Consider the following 22209-nt stretch of genomic DNA (forward strand, 5'->3'; position numbering starts at 1 on the left):
GTTCCCTCATCTGTAAAATGGGAGTGTGATAAAGATAGCACGGCACCTTTTCAGGTCTTTGGGCACTTATATACCTGCACCAGGGGCTGGGGGAGGATGCCCCAAATCCCACAGGAGATTTGTCAAGAGCCAGAGGCTCTGAAGGAAAACTGCCAGGGTTTTGCCTAGTCTAGGGCGGCCCCTCAGGAAAACAGGAGTCTGGCCAGGCCTAGGTCCAAGGTTACACCCTGTGGGGGGCAGCACCAGAGAAATGAGGGCCATGCCCCACCCCCATCAGGGTCAGGAGCCGAATGCTTTTCTCTCCAGCAGGGGGCACTGCTGGAGAGGGCACAGCAGTGGGGCTAATCGAAGCCAGTAAGTCATCACAAGAGACATCAGAGATAACCCCCTCCAATCCATCCTCTTACATATGGGAAAGAGGTCACCCTGGTGGCCCCCTGTATGATGAGAAGTCAGTGCTAGGACGTAACAGCTCACTTAACCCAGCCCCTTTTACAGATGGGGAAACTGAGGCCCAAGTTGCTGGGCACTGCCCACGGCCCCATAGGTGATAGGGCGGTCTGCTGTATCATAGATCAGAGCACCACAGACAGAGAGGGAAGGGTTTGTCTCGGTCCTCTGGGCCAATCCCCTCATTTTAAGAAGGGAAGGGGCCTTGCCTAAGGTCCCACAGTAGCAGAACTGGGATCAGAAGACAGGGCTCCAAACCCCTAGCTCCTTCCACGACACCTAATTAAGGGGCACTGGCCAGGGTGAGCTCCTGGGAGGGGGCTGGGAAGGAAGCCCAGAGTGCAGCCGTGATTATCACCTCCCCCATCCCCCCCCCCACCTGGGTCTTTTGGGAAGCTTTTCTCCAGGAGGTCCTTAGAGCTCAGGAGGGGAGGCCTTGGGATGCTGATGACAGAGAAGCCTGTGCTTGGCCAGCAAGCACCATCCGCCACCCCAGACACTGTGGCTCCAAGAGACAGGAGGTCATAATGCTCATTATAACTCAGTGCTCATTCTTTTCTATTGACTAAGGTACATATCTGTCGTTTCTCGAATTGCGGATAAACTTCTGGTGGGAGGCTCATTGAGCTGACTAGAATCAATCGATAAGCATTTATCAGGCTTGTGCTCTATACTGAGGGTTGTGCTAACTGCTAGAGATACAAAGACAAAGGACAAAAATAGAACTTCTTGGCCTACATGTTCTCTAAAGCTCCTCCAGGTCAAGGAGCCCGTGCCACACTGTGGGAAGAGCATTCCCTCTGGGTTCCGGAGGCCTGGCCCTCATGTGACCTTGGATAAATCACTTCACTTCCCGGACTCTCACAGCATCAAAATGAAGGCCTTGCAAATGCTGCAGAGGGTATGGGGAAACGGACACACAAACGCCCTGTTGGCAGAGCTCGGAATCGGTCTGGTCATTTTGGAATGCAATTTGGAACCATCTCCCAAAGTTACTCATTTGTACCCACCCCTTGACCCAGCCATGCCACTACCAAGCCAGTACCCCCAAGAAGATTAAAAAAAGAGAAGGACTCATATGTACAAAAAATATTTATATCCTGGGCAAGTCACTTAACCCTCATTGCCCTGCCAAAAAATATATATTTTTTAAAAATATATTTATAGCAGCTGTTTTTGGGGATGGTAAAGAATGGGAAACAGAGGGAGTGCCCATCCATTGGCGCATGGCTGAATGGGTTATGGCATATGAATGTGGTGGAATCCTATGGTGCTGTGCAAAATGATGAAGGGCCTGGTTTCAGAAAGGCATGGGAAGGCCTATGTGAACTGATGCAGAGGGGAGAGAGGAACCAGGAGAACAGTTTGGACAATAACAATATTTGTAAGAACTCTCATCATTGGCTTGACCGACCACAATTCCAGAGAACCCTTGAGGAAGTACAATAGCCCAGCCCCTGCCTAAGAGATCAGGGGCTCAAGATGGAGGAGTCAACCTGCATTTGTGGATGTGGCCAACGCAGGAATTTTTTTTGTTTGACTGCACATTTGTTGCAAGGGGCTTTGTTATTATTTTTTTCCACTTGGGGAGAGACAAGAGGCAGAAAGAATAGATTTCTGTTCGCTGAAAAAATTCAATTTTCTTAAAGATTTGGATTTTGGGGTCCTTTCTATCTTAAAATTGTATATTTCTTTACAGGCCAGTTTCCCAATCCAGCTAATCCTAAAACTTCCTTCCCCGCCCCAATCCCAGCTCCATTGCCTAAACAGGCCACTCCCTGCTAGATGTTAAACCAGCCCTATACTCCAGTCATATCCCTGGGCCCGCCAGGGGGTGTGGCCACACATCCCAGGGATAATAGCTCCTTCCCATCTGGACAGAAACCAAGAATGGGCAGCTAGCTCTGTCAGAGAGTGGCTCAGTTACAAGACGGTTCAACCAATTAGCGTAGGCCTTGCTCAGAGCCAGCCTGGCCTCTGTGGCCTGCCCAGCAGGGGAACACAGTGCCAGGCCTGTATGCCACTCAGACAGATGGGGTGACCTTTGCAAGTAAGGACACAGAGAGCTGGGAAAGGGGCAGGTTTTGGGGGCAGGAGGCCTTCCCCCTTCTCTGGGGTGATGAGGCTCTCTCAGCCTCCTCCCTGATTGCCTGAACCAACCTTTGGAGACTTAGGAGAAAGAGGCTGTGTCAGTGTTTCTCGGGGGCTACCCTCTCTGGTCCCTTCCTGCTTCAAACTTGCCATCATCCCATGGTTCAGGGAAAGAGAATTTGGAGACTGAGAAGCTCAGAAAGATGAGGACAGTCTGGAACGACTGAAGAGTGAGTGTAGTAGGGATAATTCCAAGATGGGCTGAGGTCATCCCTGCTCCTTGGGACCCTGAGCTTTCCTCTAGGTCTGTCCTGGTCCATCTTTGTTAGGGCTCTCTCCCCATCAAAAATACTGCGTTATTCACTTTGAGACGTTTTGTATTTGTTGCTCCACCAAAAGCTGCCCGAGGTCAGGGACTGTCACATTGTTCACATATGGTAGGTATTTGACAAATCTTCTGTTTATCAAAGGGGCAACTAGGTGGCAGCAATAAGAGTGCCAGGCTCAGAGTCAGGAAGAGTCATCTTGAGTTCAAATCTGGCCTCAGACATTTACTAGTTGTGTGATCCTGGACAAGTCACTTCACCCTACCTGCCTCAGTTTCTCATCTGTAAAATGAGCTAGACAAGGAAATGGCAAACCACTCCATTGTCATTGCCAAGAAAACCCTAAATGGGGCCATGAAGAATTGGGCACACCTGGACAACTATGAAACAGAGGGTTGAGAGCAGCATTTCATAGCTTGTCACTTTTTTTGTATTAATAAGGGAAAAGATTTTTTCCCCATGATCTTGTTATCTTCCCCTTCTTCCAATACCCTGCGAATTGATCCCTTAGCACCATCAAAGCGGCAGCACCTCCAGCATGGACTCCCTCTGTGTCTACTTGGTATAATCTACCTATTTCTCCTGCCTTTCTTCTCTTTAATACTATTTCCACTCCCTCTAGAGGCTCAACCAAGACTATGATATTAGAGTCCAAGTATGGTGGCTCTCAGAGCCTCAATGATGAAAAAGGTTTGTTATCTAAAAAAACAAAACTCTGTAGATCTTTTCTGCTTGTTTGCTCATCTACCTTCTGTTCCCATCCTTAAGTGCCCTCAGGATAACTTGGCTCAGTTGGATCCTCCACTAAGCTTCCTTTCAACCCATTTTTCCCACTACTGCTTCCCTGTCTTATCACATAATGCTGCTCTTTTGTGAACAAGTGTCTATTATAAACTAATATTACCTTTGGCCACCATATTTCTCCATTCAACAAGTCAACCTGATTTTTCATGACTAAGGTTCTTTTTTTTTTTTTAAGGTTCTCATTATGGTCATTGATTCATTTCAGTTCAATTTCTGGGTAAAATGATTTTAATCTGGTCCAATTCCTTCTTTTCTTTATTACTCATTTTTGGTTTGAATCGGTCAGGATTGATTTGTTTCAATTGCCTGCCGTGCCTTTTTTTTCTATCTTTTTTTTTTTACTCTTTCTTCTAGCCTTTTCTAATTTTACAAGTCCGTGGTCTTGACCACAGTGTATTCAGGAATCAACTCCCACATTGGTAATGAGTCATTTCCCGCTTGTTAAAATAGAATGTTTGCAACGTTACTCAGTTCATACCTCATGGCGACCCCACCAAAGCTTTTCTTGGAAACAAACACTCACAATCTATAGAGGTGAGGTTTCTTCCTATGTGGTCTGCCCCTCTTTGGCCCATCTCATTCCTTCTCCTTCTAATATATTTCTCACCATCCTTCCCTATCCCTACCTTCATACCAAAGTCAGCGATATCAGACTAGATATTGACTGAATTTGGAGGGCCATAGTGGATTCTTCAAAGAATTTCTCCACTTCCTCCTTCTCTGCAATTCTTTTCTTGCTGATTTAAATACTCACAAATATTTATCTTGAACTCTTCCTTATGAGATGGTCAAATGTCCCATTGCCTTTGGATGCAGCATTGAAGCAACTCCACCTACTCCATCCATGGCCTCTGTCGAGAGAGCCTAGGAGCCAACCTTTCACTGAGCTCCAGTCTCCTTCTTTCTTCTGGCTTCATTTATAGGGAGAATGTCCAAATCAATTCACCTTCTCCAGTAGTACCTGTGTGTCCTTGGGCAGGTTACTTAGCCTCTCTGTGACACCTCATTTTCACCATATGAAGAACAAGAGGGTTGGACTAAATGTCCTCTTTCTAAGGCGGAAATAGTAAATGCATCCCTCTCAGATCATGATGCAATAAAAATTACATGTAATAAAGAGCCATGGAAAGGTAGACTGAAAATTACATTGGAAACTAAGCAATCTCATCCTAATGAATGAGTGGGTCAAACAACAAATCATAGAAACAATCAATAACTTCATCCAAGAGAATGACAATAATGAGACAACATACCAAAACCTATGGGATGCAGCCAAAGCAGTGCTTAGGGGAAATTTTATATCTCTAAATGCTTACATGAACTCCCTAAGAAAAAAACTCCAGGGCCATATGGGTTTACAAGTGAATTCTACCAAACATTTAAAGAACAATTAATTCCAATACTATACAAACTATTTGGAAAAATAGGTGAAGAAGAAGTTCTAACAAATTCCTTTTATGATGCAAATATGGTGTTGATACCTAAACCAGGCAGAGCCAAAACAGAGAAAGAAAATTACAGACCAATTTCCCTAATGAATATCGATGCAAAAATCTTAAATAAAATATTACCAAGGAGATTACAGCAAGTGATCACCAGGATAATACGCCATGACCAGGTGGGATTTATACCAGGAATGCAAGGCTGGTTCAACATTAGAAAAACTATTAATATAATTAACCACATACATAACAAAACTAACCAAAATCAATTATCTCAATAGATGCAGAGAAAGCATTTGACAAAATACAACACTCATTCCTATTAAAAACGCTAGGGGGGGGCAGCTAGGTGGCACAGTGGATAGAGCACCGGCCTTGGAGTCAGGAGGACTTGAGTTCAAATCCAGCCTCAGACACTTAACACTTACTAGCTGTGTGACCCTGGGCAAGTCACTTAACCCCAATTGCATCACCAAAAGAAAAAAAAAAGGAAATGTTTGTCAGGGGCTGCTAGGTGGCGCAGTGGATAGAGCACTGGCCCCTGGGCAAGTCACTTAACCCCAACTGCCTCACCAAAACAAAACAAAACACTAGAGAGCATAGGAATAGGTGGAGCTTTCCTTAAAATAATAAACAGAATCTACCTAAAACCATCAGCAAAAACATTATATGTAACGGGGATAAGTTAGAGACATTCCTGATAAGATCAGGGTGAAACAGGGATGTCCATTATCATCTCTGTTATTTAATATTGTGCTAGAAATGTTATCTATAGCAATAAGAGAAGAAAAAGGAATTAAAAGAATTAGAATAGGCAAGGAGGAAACAAAACTTTCATTCTTTGCAGATGATATGATGGTATACTTAGAGAATCCTAAAGAATCAACTAAAAAACTGCTTGAAACAATTAACAACTTAAGCAAAGTTGGAGGATATAAAATAAACCCACATAAATCATCAGCATTTCTATAAATGACCAACAAAGCTCAGCAGCAAGAGATAGAAAGAGAAATTTCATTTGAAGTAACAGTAGACAATATAAAATACTTGGGAGTCTACCTGCCAAGACAAACCCAGGAACTCTATGAACACAATTACAAAACCCTTTTCAGACAAATAAAATCAGATCTATGTAATTGGAAAAATATCAATTGCTCATGGATAGGCAGAGCTAATATAATAAAAATGACAATTCTACCTAAATTAATTTACCTTTCAGTGCCATACTGATCAGACTACCTTAAAAAAATATAGATATAGATATAGATATATTTTGTAGAGTTACATGTCCTCTTTCTAGCTCTAAGCTTATGACACTGGGAATGCTCTGATCCTCGCGTCCACCCTCTGTCCAGACCACTGGACAAAGCTTCCATTTAGTGTGCCAGTGGCTGACTTAACATCCACTCAGATTACAGAAAATGATTTTTTGCCCCCCCCCCCCATGATCACTGCAGAAGGGCAGACAGGACAGAGGGTCATATGTGTTTTTCCTTCTTCTTCCAGTCATCATGGCCTGGTCCTCACTGGTTTCTGGAACTCCACTTGAGCTTTTCCCACTAAGCCAGAGCCCCGCCAAGCTTGCAGCCATCTGGCAGAGCCTCAGAGAAGCCAGGATCACCCCTGGGCCATGCTGAGACGCTGGAGGACTCCTCGACTATTCAGAACCTGGGCCAGAGACAGCTGTGTGGCCAAGGGCTGCCAGGTCAGACTTGTCCCCATGCTTGGGCAATGGTCTCCCCTCCTAGCCCATCTCCAAGGAAGAGAGCCCTGAACATTCATGCCAAACCCCTGCCCATACCTATCTCCCACCCTAGAAGGAGCCTCATTCTCCATACATACCACACATACACACACACACACACACACACACACACACACACACAGCCAGGCACCGGGTTCTAAGCTCCTCCTGGCTCCTACACCCCCCCCCTTAACTTAAAATCATCCCCAAACAGACAAAACAAACATTTTCCTGGGGCCAGAGGCCCATCGTGTCCTGTCGCACTGTCTGGGGAGAGGCCAGCAGCAGAGCCTCGTTCAATCACAGGCTTTATTCTTATCTTGCCAAAGACAAAGCAAAGGTTTAAATAACAGAAGTGGGGCCTTGGGCAGGGTAGGTGCGTGGAAGCCAGGCGAGCTTCTTCTCAAGCCCCTCTCCTCAAAGGCGCCTCTTCTGCCCATGTGGCTGTTGTTCCTCATGCCAGGGACGCCAGCGCCTCCTCCCACCCTTCCCAGGATCCAGGGACACCCCCCCCACAGAAGCCTGTGGCCTGGGGCTGCCCTCCCGACACACTCACGCAAGCAGGAGGGCCCAGCAGCCTCCCCCCAAGCCCCAGGCCCCAGGACGAGCCAGCCACAGAGAGAGACCCTTCCCCTCCGGGCCGTAAGCCCCGTGGCCATGGGCCCTCTGGGGTGCTGCTCTGTGCTGCCTCCCGGTCCAACGGGCTCCTGAGCGGCTCGTGGGGTCACTGGCTGAGGGATGACGTGAGAGGAGCCTTCTTGGGCTCACGTTCCAAAGGACCTACAGAGGGAGAGGACTTCGTGCTGGGAGGGGCCCTACGGGGGCAGGCTTTGAGCCGCCCACATTATTGCAGCTGCCCCTCGCCATCCATACTCTCCCAAGCCAGCCTCCCTTCCCCTCCCTGCCTCTCCCCCATTCCCGCCTCACCCTCTCGGGCAGCAGCAGCTTCCGGCCCCTCCGAGACGTCACCTGAGCCTTCCCATCCTGAAGGGGACAGGGAAGTTGGGTTGGGAGCAGGAGAGGCCAAAGGAAGGAGTGATGGAGGAGAAAGAACGGAAGAGGGAAGAAGAGGCCAGAACAGGGAATGGGAGCTCTGTCCATTTGCCAGGGCTCAGGAGAGAGGCCCCGCTGGGGCCGGCTTCCCTGCAGCGTCTGCAGTGAAGGACCGTGGCCATCTCACCTCTGCTTCCAGAGCTAGGTGCCCCTAAAGGTCCAGGGCGACGCTGACGGAAACGCTGGCGCGGCGAATCCCCGGGGCTGAAGGATTCAGAGCCCCGAACCACAGGGAGCCGGGAGCTGAGCCTCCGCCGCTGCCCACCCGACGAGGTCTCATCCTGAAGGCAGAGAGAGCTCTGGGCCCTGCGCATAGGCCCGGGGGAAGCTAGACCAGGAGAAAGGCAGAGCTGTAAGGAGCCGGACCGGACCACAGGGCAAGGGCGGGGCAAAAAGAGAGAGGGCGAGACGGGGACAGGGAGCCGGGCAGGCTCTACAGACCCAGTACCTGCACCCAAGGTGAATCCTTCCCCGAGCCATTCAATCCCACTGAGAACCTGCAGGGTGTCCAGGCCTTTCCCACGTGGGATGATGAAGATGAGGATGATGGGGATAAGGGTAGAATGACGACAACTTCTAAATTATTGGGAATTGACAAATCTCTCGCAGAGTGTAAGCTCTTTGAGGGCAAGGACAATTTCGTCCCCTAGGAGGGTGCCTTGCACATGGTAGTTATCTAATAAAGGTTTATGGCATTGAATTCAATCTACTAGCAAAGGAGATGAATGGTTTTTAAAAGAAGAGATGCAATCCATCAAAAACCATAGAGAAGGGGCCGCTAGGTGGCGCAGTGGATAGAGCACCGGCCCTGGAGTCAGCAGTACCTGAGTTCAAATCCGGCCTCAGACACTTAACACTTACTAGCTGTGTGACCCTGGGCGAGTCACTTAACCCCAATTGCCTCACTAAAAAAACAACAACAACAACAAAAACCATGGAGAAGACTGCTTCAAAGAATGAATAATAAAAGAACACATTAAATCATCTCTGTGATTTTTCCTCACACCCCTCAAGTTGGCAAAGATGATAAAATATAGAAACAGTCCATGTTGGAGAGGCAGGAGAAAGACAGGCACACCCTAATATGGAGTTGATAGAGCTGTGAATTGGTCCCACCATTCTGGGGGGAAAATTGAAAATGTACTAAAAAAGTGACTGAGCAACTCATGCCCTTTGACCCCACAGCACCATAAGGGCCTTGAAAGCATGGACTATTTAATTTTTTGTCTTTGGATGCCCAGCACCTTCTAGGGTTAGACTGTGAGCTGGAGGGCAGCTATTGCCTTTTGTCTTTCTTTGTGTCCTTACTGCTTAGCATAGTGCCTAAGTAGGTGCCTAATAAATGTTCGTTGAATAACTATAGTGCCTAGTGTGGAATTGGCACTTAATGCTTACTGGATGGAATTGGATTGACATAATCCAGTGATCCTACAACTGGACATTTACCCCAGCTCAGTTGAAAATAGAAAGTAAGATTTTTTTAAGTAAACAAAAATTTAACCACAGCTACTTTGGGGAGGGGATGGTAACCAAAAAACCCCCAAACAAACAAAAAATGAGAAACAAGTGGGTGTCCATTGTAAATGCAATGAATGGCTAAAGAAAATATCAGTTATGTAGGTATCATAAAGTTGCATTGCCCTATAAGGGCATGTAAAGGAATAGGAAGGATTCATAGAAGCATAGGAAGACTGATATGAACTCATGGAGGGCAGAATCAAGATGGTGGAGTAAGAGGAAGCCTTTTTGTCTCGCTCACCCAGCTCTCTTCCTCCACACTGACCTAGAAAATACACCAGGGGCAGCTAGGTGGCGCAGTTGATAAAACACCGACCCTGGATTCAGGAGGACCTGAGTTCAAATCCGACCTCAGACACTTGACACTTACTAGCTGTGTGACCCTGGGCAAGTCACTTAACCGTCATTGCTCCACCAAAACCAAAAAAAGGAAAAAAAAGAAAATGCACTGGACCAAATTGTGATCAGGAAAACCAAGAAGTCACAATGAGTCATTTTCCCAGCTCAAGGGGACTTAAGGAGACTGAGAAATCTGCAGACACTGGGGAGGGGGTCTAGCCAAGAGTGCAACAGCAGTAGGGGTTATTCCCCTGCACAGAGATAGAAAGAGGGCCAAGCAGAGCATGAGGGCAGCACACCAATGCAGAAACAGATTTCAACCCCCAAATTTTTTAAATGATTATTAATTTTTTACAGGTAATTGAGAAATATTTAGTGAAATAAATAAAAAAATTAAGAGCTTTGGGGGGCAGCTAGGTGGCACAGTGGATAAAGCACCAGCTCTGGATTCAGGAGGACCTGAGTTCAAATCCAGCCTCAGTCACTTGACACTAACTAGCTGTGTAACCCTGGGCAAGTCACTTGGCCCTCATTGCCTGCAAAAACAAAAGCAAAAGAAAACAAAAGAGCTTTAGGGGATCACTGAACTAGCTTTAGGTGAAAAAACAGGTATCATCTGGAAGCTCTGTCACACATCACCCAATTCTGGACCATAGGTCCAGGGTGGAAAGTAGTGGTCCCAGTTGCAAGGGAGCAGGAGCCCTCTCCATGTACTAAGCAAAGAATAAATTACAGAACCACAGAGGAAGGACAGTTCTAAGCTTTAGCCCAGCACAAAAGCCTGCAATGGAATAAACCAAGGCAGGAAACCAAGCGCAAAGGAAAGCCAGCACTTCAGTCACTCTGAACCTGCAGAACAGTGACTAAGTCCAGCAGCTGTCTACAGAAACTCAACCACACACAAGCCCAAACTCGGGTCAGAAACTTGCAGAGTTCAGACCAGGAGGACAGTGAACAGATCTCTCCCTGGATCACACCACTCTGTTTTTTGTTTTTGTTTTTGTTTTTTGGTGAGGCAATTGGGGTTAAGTGACTTGCCCAGGGTCACACAGCTAGTAAGTGTTAAGTGTCTGAGGCCGGATTTGAACTCAGGTACTCCTGACTCCAGGGTCGGTGCTTATCCACTGCGCCACCTAGCTGCCCCCGATCACACCACTCTGAAAGCTTGTAGGCCCCCAGGCCTTGCTGTGAAAGCAGCAGAAGGACAGAAAAGGACAGAAATTCAGGTCAACTCCCTCCCCTCCCCCCAGCCAGAAGTGTGCAAAGCTCAGCACTGACACTGAGTCCAAAATCAAGACATAGACTGGAAGGATGAGCAAAGAAAAAAGAATTATTTTGGTGACAAGGAAACTCAAGATACCAAGCCAAAAGAAGAAAATTACTTGAAAACATCTACAAGCAAAGCTCCAAAGAAAAATGAATCCTGGACAAAAGTCCAACAAGAATCCCTAGAATAGTTAAAGCAAGAAGTTCTTGTTTTTAAACCTAAAAATGGTTTTTAAAACCAAATGGGGGGGGGCAGCTAGGTGGCGCAGTGAATAGAGCACCGGCTCTGGAGTCAGGAGTACCTGAGTTCAAATCCGGCCTCAGACACTTGATACTTACTAGCTGTGTGACCCTGGGCAAGTCACTTAACCCCAATTGCCTCACTGAAAAAAAAAAACTTTAAAACCAAATGAGGGGCAGCTAGGTGGCACAGTGGATAAAGCACCAGCCCTGGATTCAGGAGTTCCTGAGTTCAAATCCAGCCTCAGACACTTGACACTTACTAGCTGTGTGACCCTGGGCAAGTCACAACCCCCATTGCCCCGCAAAAAAAAAAAAAATTTAATTAAAAAAAAATGAGAAGAAAGAAAGGAAAAGAAGAAAGGAAAAGATCATTAACAGTTTAGGAAAGGAGATTTTAAAACCTTACCAAAGAAAATAACTCCATAAAAATTTAGGATTGTCTGAGGGAATGGCCATCAATTGGAGAATGACTGAACAAGTTGTGGTATATTAATTTAATGGAATACTATTATGCTGTAAGAAATGATCAGCAGGCTGATTTCAGAAAAACCTGGAAAGACTTAAGTGGACTGATGCTGAGTGAAGTGAGCAGAACCAGAAAAACATTGTACCCAGTAACAGCAACATTGTTCGATGGTCAACTGTGATAGACTTAACTCTTCTCAGCAATACAATAATCCAAGACAATTCCAAAGGACTCATGATAGAAAATGCTCTCCACAGCCAGAAAAAAAAGAACTATGGAATCTGGATGCAGATGGAACCAAACTGTTTCTACCTTTGGGGTTTTTTTTCTTTTTTGATGTTTTTCCCTTTTGTTCTGATTCTTCTTTCACAACATGACTAATGTAGAAATATGTTTAATGTGATTGTACATATATAACCTATATTAGATTGCTTTCTGTCTTGGGGAGCGGGGAGGGAAGGGAGAGAGGGAAAAAAATTTAGAACTTGAAATCATAAAAACAAATGTTGAAAACTATCTTTACATGTAACTGGAAAACAATAAAATATTTTTATGATTTTAAAAAATTAGATTGTCAAACAGAAGCTAATGATTTCATGAGATGTCAAGAAATAATAAAATAAGGTTAATACATGGTGGGACAGGGCAGGGATAGAAGAAAATGTGAAATATCTCATAGGAAAAAAATGATCTGAAAAATAGATTAAGGAGCGATAATTTAAAACTGAAAGCTATGAACAACAACAAAAAGAACATAGATATCATATTTCAAAAAGTCATAAAAGAAAACTGCCCAGATATCTTAGAAATTGAGGGCAAAGTAGAAACTAAAAGAATCCACTGATCACCTCATTAAAGAAGCCCCAAAATAAAAACTCCCTGGAATACTATAGCCAAAATCCAGAACTCCCAAGTGAAAGGAAAACTACTGCAAGAAGCCAGAAAGAAAGAATTCAAATACCATAGAAACACAGTCAGGATCACACAAGATTTAACAGCCACCACTATAAAGATACAGAGGGCTTGGAATATGATATTCCAGAAGGCAAAAGATCTAGGTTTCACCTGAGAAAAACCTACCCAATAAAACCAAGTGTAATCCTAAAGAGGGGGAAAATTCATCTTTAATGAAATGAAGGGCTTTTGAGTATTCCCAAAAAAAAGACCAGAGCCAAATAGAAAATCTGACATAAAAACACAAGACTCAAGACAAGATAAAAAGGTAAACATGAGTGAGAAATCATAAGGGACTAAATGATATCAAACTGTTTTCATTGTTATATGGGGAGATGCTATTTGTAACTCCTCAGAACTTTATCATTACCAAGGGTCTTAGAGGGAGTTATAATTAAACAGAGGGCCTTTGTATGATTCTATTATGTTTAGATGATCTATAAAGAAGAATGGAAGAGTGGGGAAGAAGAATGCACTGGGAGAGGGAGAAAGGGAGAGGAAGAATGAAGAAAATTATCTCACATGAATAGGTTATACAGTATAATGTAGGCAGCAAAGAAGACACATAGAGCATTGGCCTGGAATTGTTAGCAAGACCTGAGTTCAAAACTAGCCTAGGAAAGCCACTGAAAAAAATCTGTTTGCCTCAGTTTCCTCAACTGTACAAAGGGATGATAACAGCATCTATCTCATAGGGTTGGGCAGTTAGATGGCACAGTAGATAGAGCACTGGCTCTGCAGTCAGGAAGACCCAAGTTCAAATCTGGCTTCAGACACTTACTAGCTATATGACCCTTGGCAAGTTGCTTAACCCTGTTTGCCTTAGTTTCCTCATCCATAAAATGAAATGGAGAAGGCAATGGCAAATCACTCCAGTAGATTGTCAAGAAAATCCCAAATGGGGTCACAAAGAATCAGACATGACAAACGACTAAATGACAACAACCTCATAGGGTTGTTGTGAGGATTAAGTGAAATAATATATATTTGGGGGGTTGGGCAAAGTTAAGTGATTTGCCCAAGGTCACACAGCTAGTAAGTGTCAAGTGTCTATGGCCAGATTTGAACTCAGGTCTTCCTGAATCCAGGGCTGGTGCTTTATCTACTGCACCACCTGGCTGCCGTGTGAAATAATATTTTAAAGTGTTTAGCACAGTACTTGATACATGGTAGGCATTATATAAGTGCTTATGCCCTTCCCCTTTTCTTTCCCCATTTCCAGTGGGGGGAAACAGTCAACACCTGAACCTTACTCTTATTTGAACTGGTTCAAGGAGGGAAGAATACACATACACACAATTTGGTACAGAAATTCATCTTACCCAACAGGAAAGTGGAAGGAAAAAGAGTTAAGGGAAGGGGAGCAGGGGTGGTTCAAATAAAAGGGAAGATAGATTAAGGGAAGCAGTAATTAGAAGCAAAACAGACTCTTAAAGAATGAATTGGGGAGGAGAAGGAAAAGTATAAGAGAATAGGATGAAGGGAGATACATTATAAATAATCATAACTGAATGTGAATGGGATGAACTCACCCATAAAATGGAAGGGGATAGCAGAATGGATTAGAAACTAGAATCCAACAATATGTTGTTTACAAGAAACACACTTGAAACAGAAAGATATACATAGAGTTAAAACAAGGAGTTGGGACAGAATCTTTTGTGCTCTGTCTGAAATAAAAAAGACAGGGGTAGCCATCATAATCTTAGAAAAGCAAAAATAGATCTTATTAAAAGAGACAGGAGCAGCTAGGTGGCGCAGTAGATAAAGCACCAGCCCTGGATTCAAGAGGACCTGAGTTCAAATCCAGCCTCAGACACTTGGCACTTACTAGCTGTGTGACCCTGGGCAAGTCACTTAACCCTCATTGCCCCACAAGAGAGAGAGAGAGAGAGAGAGAGAGAGAAACAGGGAAACTATGTTTTGCTAAAAAGTAAGATAGACAGTGAATTAATACCAATACTGAACACATAGGCATTAAATGGCAAAGCAGCTAAATTCTTAAAGGAAAAGTTAAATTAATTACAGGAGGAAATGGATAATAAAACTGTAAGAGTGGGAGACCTCAATTTATACATCTCAAACATAGATAAATCTAATCATAAAATAAACAAGAAAGAAGCTAAGGCGATGAATAGAATTTTAGGAAAGTTAGACATCTAAATAGGAATAAAAATCAATATACTTATTCTCAGCTATGCATTACACTTCCACAAAAATTAGTCATGTATTAAGGTATGAAAACTTCACAAACAAATGCACAAAAGCAGAAATATTAAATGTATCTCTTCCGACCATAATGCAATAAAATTACATTCAATAAAGGACCTTTGAAGCATAGATTAAAAATTAATCAGAAACTAAATAACTTAATCCTAAAGAATAGATGGGTCAAAGAACAAATCAAAGAAATATTCAATAATTTCATTAAAGATAATGACAACAATGAGACAACATATCAAAATTTGTGGGATAGAGCCAAAGCAGTACTTAAGGGAAAATTTCTCTCTCTAAATACTTACATCAATAAAAAAAAAAGAGGGAAGTGAGTTGACCAGAAGAGCAATATACTTAATGACTACAATAACAACTGAAAACAACACTGAAAGGCAAGAGGATTCTGACTAAATGCAGTGGCCAAGGTTGGTTCCAGACAGCTGAGATCAGAACACCCACCCTTCCTTCTCTGCTAAAAAAATGGTGCATTTGGAAGAATGCAAAGGTGCATGTGCTCCTGGGCACAATAATTTCATTAATAGCTAGCATCTCTATAGCACCTTAAGGTTTGCAAAGCACTTTTCAGATATTCTCTCATTTTATCCCCAAGCAAATCTCTGAGGAAGGTCCTATATTTTACATTTATGGGCAAAGGGCCATAATCACCCAGATAGTCACTATCAGAGATAGGATTCAAACCCAGCTTGTCTTGACTCAAAGTTCAACTCCCCTAGCCTCATTTGCCACATGAAGACATGAACTCCCCTTATACAAAGTTAGCCTCAGAGAAGAGCTGAAGAAAAGCATCTTTGCAGAAGTGTGGGACTAGGGGCATGGAATACTGCATACACTATCAAACACTGTTAATAGGTGGGTTGGTTGGTTGCCTGTGATTAACTGATGTTTTCCTCTTCTTTTTTAAAGTCTTGTTATAAGAGGTGGCCCACTAGGGACAGGAGAGAGGGAGATGTATTCGGAAATGACAGTGGCATAAAATCAAACGATAATAATTAAAAGAAGATTTTTAAATGTGCATATTAACTTTTACCAGACAGTAGCAACACTGGCTCCTTTGTTCCCTGACCCCCTTTTTTAAATTTTTTTTTTTTTGGTGAGGCAATTGGGGTTAAGTGACTTGCCCAGGGTCACACAGTTAGTAAGTGTTAGGTGTCTGAGGCCGGATTTGAACTCAGGTCCTCCTGACTCCAGGGCCGGTGCTCTATCCACTGTGCCACCTAGCTGTCCCTCCCCCCCTTGACCCTCTTTTTATCCTGTGTATTTCTCTGGATTGTGTTGATGTCATTATTGTTAACAGATTGCCAGCTGGCCTTGGAATCAGGAAAATCTAGGTTTACATCCCTCCTCTGACACACAGTGATTGTGTTACCTTGGGCAAGTCCCTGAAACTCTCAGTGCCCTGGGGAGATCTCTTAAGTCTCTAATCTGCAGAGAAAATATGGACCTGCGTTGCTAGAGGAAATTTTTTGTCCGCAACTCCAATGAAACCATGGCATCAGATCCCAGAAAATATTAATTTTGTGGATGTAGTCTGATTTTTTCGGCACAGCCTTTACACATTTCACCCCAGTCATCCAGGATCTTCTTCAATTCCTTCACTCCGAGCTTCTTCAGGTCCACTGTGCTCAGGTCAATCTGTTTATCATATTTGAGCTCACAGACTTGACTGTCTTTCTTCTTTAGCTTCTCACAGATCTTCTCAACAGGAATGTGGTGGCTAAGAGGCTTGGACACTTCATTGATGATCTTGGTGGCTGCATCACTGGTAGCTCCAATGTAATAACACAAATGGTTTTCTTTTCCTTTTGCATCACTGCAAAACTTCATAAGTTCATTTTCTTTTCTTTCTTTCTTTTTTTTTTTTTTGGTGAGGCAATTGGGTTAAGTGACTTGCCCAGGGTCACACAGCTAGTAAGTGTCAAGTGTCTGAATCTGGATTTGAACTCAGGTCCTCCTGAATCCAGGGCCAGTGCTTTATCCACTATTTTTTACCTAGCTGCCCCTCATAAGTTCATTTTCAATGCTGCTTGGGGAAAATGTGACATCCTGGTCTTTAAGGCCTTGGTAAAATTTTCCCAAAAAAGAAATTCATACTTTGCAGTCCCCGGCCACAGGGCCGGCTCCCGCCCCGCTGCACAGTCAGGGCCAGCGCCACCGCCAGCCCGTGAGTGGCCAACATCATCCTGCTCCCACCACTGCTCAGACTCCATCCCAGAAAATATTACCATTATTATTGGTAATAATGGCACATTACTGGTAATTCACCAAATGGCAAGTTATTATCATTATTGTTGACACTCCTGCCTCTGATGCCTGGATGAGTCTGCTTCGGGCAAGTCTCTAAGTTGTAGATGAGCCACAGTCTACACTGGTGGCAAGAGTCACAGCTCATAGGGTCCAGTTCCATGAGCATTCTTGCTCATAGATACTGGGTTTAGAGTGAAGGAGACCTAAATCGGAGGCCATGATAGACTGATTGATGGTAATGGGAACAGATGGTGAGATCAGCCCCTGCCCCCAGCCCCAACTCAAACCTACACACACCTGTTTCTTTGGCTTCCCTGCCCTCGGGGAGCTCCACGTCCAGGGGACCACCCAAACTCTCTGTGCTGCCGGCTCCTTCAGCCCCAAGTCGGGGTCCTCCATGCAGACCCCCTTCCCTCTTGTGCCTCATCAGCTTTTTGACTTTGTCTGCCAGCCAACTGCTCTTCCTTGGAGGGAGGAAGAAGGCACAAAGATGGGGTCCAGGGAATAGGGTGGCCAAGGGCCCGAGGGGCCCAGGGGCAGATGAAGTAGAGCAAAGGACCCCAGGTTGTGGGCATCTCAGGCCAATGACATGTGGGATGCAGAGAGAATCAAGAAGAGGGTCAAAGGGTGAGGTCAGGATCAGAGGGGAGCACTCACTTGGTCCGGGGCAGGGGTCCCGGCTCAAGTACTCTATATTGGTCCATGATCTTTTCCACCAACTTCTGCTTCTCTCGTCTCAAAGCATTGAGCTGGTCCCTGCAAGAACAGAGAAGTCCTAGGGGGGCTCAGAGAGCAGGAAAAGGTCCCAGGATCACAGACCTGGAGCTGGAAGGGACCCAGATCCTCCTTTTACACGTAAGGAAACTGAGGCCCAGAAAGGAGAAGGATTTTAGAAAAGTTCGACCTGATAGACCCCTCTCAAACAGAGATAGCAAGTATCCATGGTGGGATTTGAACCCAGGTCTTTCTGACTCCAGGTCGTGTGTTCTCTTCGCTATACCCCAACTTCCTAGCGGGGAGTGGGAGCCAGGCAGGGTGAGAGGGGAAGTCTAGAGATCTGGGCAGGGCCAAGGAGGAGGTGGGGAGAGCAGGGCAGGATAGGGTAGGGCTGGGGCAGGGGGCCCCTCACAGGTACTCCCGTTGCTCTCTGTGCAGGTGGTCTCGGCTCTCCAGGCTCCGCTCCATGAGACCTCGGTTCTCCCGGCTCAGCGCCTGCACCTCAGCCAATAGCTGCCGATTCTCCTCCTCTTGCGCGGCCCGCAGCTCGGTCAGCAGCTGCCCCCCAGCCCAGCCCAGAAGGGATGAGTGAGGTCTTGGCCCCACGGCCGGCTACCCCGAGGCCCGGCTCCCCCAAGGCCCTGTGCCCCACCTGGCACTGCGTGGTCAGCCGGCAGACACTGAGGTCCAGCCTCTGGTTGGCCTCCCGGAGGCCCTGAGCCTGGGCCTCTAGCTGTGCGCGCTCCAGCTCGAGCCGTGCCAGTCGGCCCCGCAATTCACCACGCTCACCCTGGAGCTCCCCTCGTTCCCGGGAAAAATCGGCCAAGGACACCTGGGCCCTGCGAGGATAAGGGATTGGCAGGGAGCAGCACTGGCCCTCTCCCTTCCCCTCACAGCAGCCCTCAGCCCAGCCTCCCACCGGACAGACCCAAGGGGAGGGGAGGGCTCCAGGGAGGGGGCAGGGTCCTCATCCCGGGCTAGCACCTCTCATGCTCGCTCTGCAGCCGCCGCAGCTCCTCCTCCAGGCCCTTCTGATGCAGCCTGTCCTGAGCCAGCCTCTCCCGCTCTGCCTGCAGAGTCACCTCCTGGGCCTCCACCTGGGCCCTCTGGGCCTGCAGCTGCTCATGCCTGCGCAGGCGGACGGGGGTGGAAACAGGTGTGTGAAAGAAGCCCCCACCCCCACGGATGGGGTGGGGGCCAGAGTGGGGTCCTGTCAAGGGGCATGAGGGCAGGACCAGAGCCAGCCCCAAGCCTCAGTTTCTCCATCTGTCTCAGGAAAGTAGACTCAATGATAACTGACATCTCCCAAAGCATGTGAGTTACTTGAGGGGAGGGACTGTGTATTCTCATTCCTCTATATCCTTAATGGACAGTTAGGGGGCACCACAGTGCACAGAGCCATCTTCAAATCTGGCCTCAGACACTTCCTAGTTGTGTGACCCTGGGCAAGTCACTTCACCCTGTCTGCCTCCATTTCCTCATCTGTAAAATGAGCTGGAGAAGGACACGGCAAACCACTCTGGGGTCTCTGCCAAGAAAACCCCAAAGGCGTCATGGAGAGTCAGACACGACTGAAATGGCTGTGCAACAATGTATCCTTAGTGCCTAAGACAGCCCTTTGCACATAGCAGGCTCACAATAAATGCTGGCGGGACCAGCTGGTACATTGAAATCATGGAGATTCAATGCTGGAAAGAGCCTGAAGAGCCATTTATTCCAACCTCCTATTTCTACAGAAGAGGAAACTGAGGCCTGGGGGGAAATGACTCACCCAGGGCCACACAGTCATAATTGTTAGAAGCAAGAGTCGAAATCCCTTTGTGACCCCAAGTGCAGCTCTCCTTCTGGCCCCCAGCTCTTCCTTTCTTGGCAAACCACCTGCTCAGCTTCTCAAAGCTGCCAACGGTCACCCGATCACCCTTCCCAACTTCTTTGCAGCCGTCACCACTGGTCCCTACTCCTTGATCCTCTCTCCTCTCTAGGTTTTTGGGAGGCTGCTCTCTCTGGGTTCTCCTCCTACCTGCCTGACCCTTCCTCCTCAGTCTCGTCCCCTGGATCTTCATCCAGATCACACCCATTGATCACAGGTGTCCCCCAAGACTCTTTCCTGGTCCCTCTTCTCTTCTCCCTCTAGTGACCTCATCAGCTCCCCTGGGTTCGAGGATGCAGATGGCCCGGGATCCACACATCCAGCCCTCACCTCTCTCCTGAGCCCTGATTATGCTCACATCACAAAGTGCTGAGTGGACGTTTTAAACTGGAGGGGTCTCATAGACATCCCAAACCCAACACAACCAAACCCTAACTCACTGTCTCCCCCATTGTCACTCCTGATTTCCCCGTGACTGCCAAGGGTATGATCATCCTCCCAGTCACACTGCCTCGCAGTCATTCCCCCCCTCTTCAATCTCGCTTCCCTATGTAGTCGATCCATGGCCAAATTCTCTCGATCACAGTCGCACATCTCCTCCCCACTCCCAGCCCAGCCTCAGCCCCTCCTCACCTCCCGCCTGCACTTCTACAATGGCCTCCTAACGGATCACCCTGTCTCAAGCCTCTCTCCATCCGCCCCCATCCTCCACCCCGGCTTGGCAAACTCCCGCGGCAGCATCCCACCTCCGGGATCAAGCGCAAACTTCTTTGTTACTGAGAGCTCTTTGCACCTGGCCCCTTCCTGTCTTTCCAGACTTCTTAAGCATTATTCTCCAGAGCGCCTCTCACTCGTGACACCTCTGCACGGGCTGTCCCCCCTCGCCTGCACTCTTAGAAGCCCCCTGGCTTCCCTCAGCTAGTTCGAGTGCCACCTTCTGCAGGGTCTTTCCTGATGCCCCCACGGCCAGCTGCGAGTGCCCTCCCCTCTGCAGCCACCTTCCCTTACACGTATGCTGACTCCTCTATATGTTGTCGCCTCCACAGGGCAGGGACTGGTTTGGCCTTTTCTCGAATCCCCAGAACCTACCTCTTAGTTTATCAATGTTTGTTGATTGACTGACTTATTTTATTTCCCCCAGGGGGACACCCGGTGGCCTCTGAGGTCCACAAGGAGCCTGGGGAGCAGGAGGCAGATGGGGGACAGGGGGACAGGAAGGGGCCCGTGGGCTTGGTTCACCTGCCCTGCAGTTCTTTGTGGGCCAGCTCCAGCTCCCTCAGCGTGGCCTTCAGCTCCCGATGCCGGCCCAGGAGCCCCTCCAGCTCCACCTCCTGCCGCTGCTGTAGGCGCCCCAAAGCCTCATGGTCCCTCAGCAGCGCCTGGTGCTGGACCCGAGCCTCCTCCTGCTCCTGCCGCACCCCTCGTGCCTCCTTGTCCAAAGCCCCCAGCCTCTCCCGCAGCTCTTGGCCCTGTGTCTCCAGCACTGCTTTTTCTGCCTGAGGATGAGTTAGGAAGGAATGGGAAGAGGAAGAGGAGGAAGAAAAGAAGAAAAGGATGGGGAGAGAGACTAGTAGGCCCACAGATGGGGAAACTGAGGCTGCAGGAGGTAAACTGACTGACAGAAAGGCATCAGGTAAGTGGACTCACTGATCTCAAGCTGAGAGGAGCCTCACAAGCCATCAGCCCAAACCCCTCATTTTTCAGAGGAAAAAACCAGAGGTTCAGTTAAGTGCCCGGGGTTACATAGGTATTAAGTGTCAGAGATGAGATTGAAGCCCAGTAGACTAATAAGGAGACTCTAAAGATCACGCACTGTGACCAAGCTGTATTTATCCAAGGAATGCAGTTGGTTCGACATAAGGAAGACAACAAATATTTTAATAATAAATAATAAAAATAATAAACCTATTTTAATAATATACATTTTTAATCAGGATTATAAAAACAGATGCTGAAAAGGCTTTTGACAAAATCCAACATTCATTTCTATTAAACCCATAGATATAAAGCCCCTTTTCCTTAATAGAGCAAGTAGTATTTCTCTAAATCCAAGGGCAAATGTTACATGGAATGGAGAAAAATTAGAGACCTTCCCACTCAGATCGGGATAAAGTGTGGACGCCCATTATCAACACTAGTGCTACGAGTGCTAGCTACAGCAAAAAGCCAAGAGAAAGAAATTGAGGGAATAAGCATAGGGAGAGAGGAAACAAAATGATCATTTTTGCAGGTGATATAATGGTCTACTAAGGGAACCTTTGAGAGTCATCCAAATATTAATTTAAATAATTAATAACTTCAGCAAAGTTGAAGGATGTAAGATAAATCTACAGAAATCATCAACATTCTCATATACAATCAACAAAACACAAAAAGAGGAATGAAGAAGAGAAATTCTATTCAAAATAAATACAGAGGTTATAAAATAGGGGGCAGCTAGGTGA

At 46.4% G+C, this 22209-nt stretch overlaps 1 protein-coding gene across 1 annotated transcript in view; it reads right to left on the reverse strand.

Moving 5' to 3' along the window:
* Nucleotides 1–7109: 7109 nt before the first annotated feature.
* Nucleotides 7110–22209, reverse strand: part of CCDC88B (coiled-coil domain containing 88B) — a 31334-nt gene continuing 16234 nt past the window's right edge. Inside the window, exons 19-27 of the mRNA XM_043969645.1 lie at nucleotides 21005–21261; nucleotides 18880–19023; nucleotides 18548–18734; nucleotides 18308–18453; nucleotides 17836–17934; nucleotides 17476–17642; nucleotides 8038–8238; nucleotides 7785–7841; nucleotides 7110–7637 (exon numbers count right to left, since the gene is read on the reverse strand). Coding sequence (XP_043825580.1) covers nucleotides 7582–7637; nucleotides 7785–7841; nucleotides 8038–8238; nucleotides 17476–17642; nucleotides 17836–17934; nucleotides 18308–18453; nucleotides 18548–18734; nucleotides 18880–19023; nucleotides 21005–21261 — 1314 coding nt within the window. The 3' untranslated portion in view covers nucleotides 7110–7581. The remainder of the gene's footprint in view (nucleotides 7638–7784; nucleotides 7842–8037; nucleotides 8239–17475; nucleotides 17643–17835; nucleotides 17935–18307; nucleotides 18454–18547; nucleotides 18735–18879; nucleotides 19024–21004; nucleotides 21262–22209) is intronic.

This window comes from Dromiciops gliroides, chromosome 6 (assembly GCF_019393635.1).
Source record: "Dromiciops gliroides isolate mDroGli1 chromosome 6, mDroGli1.pri, whole genome shotgun sequence".
Taxonomy (NCBI): domain Eukaryota; kingdom Metazoa; phylum Chordata; class Mammalia; order Microbiotheria; family Microbiotheriidae; genus Dromiciops; species Dromiciops gliroides.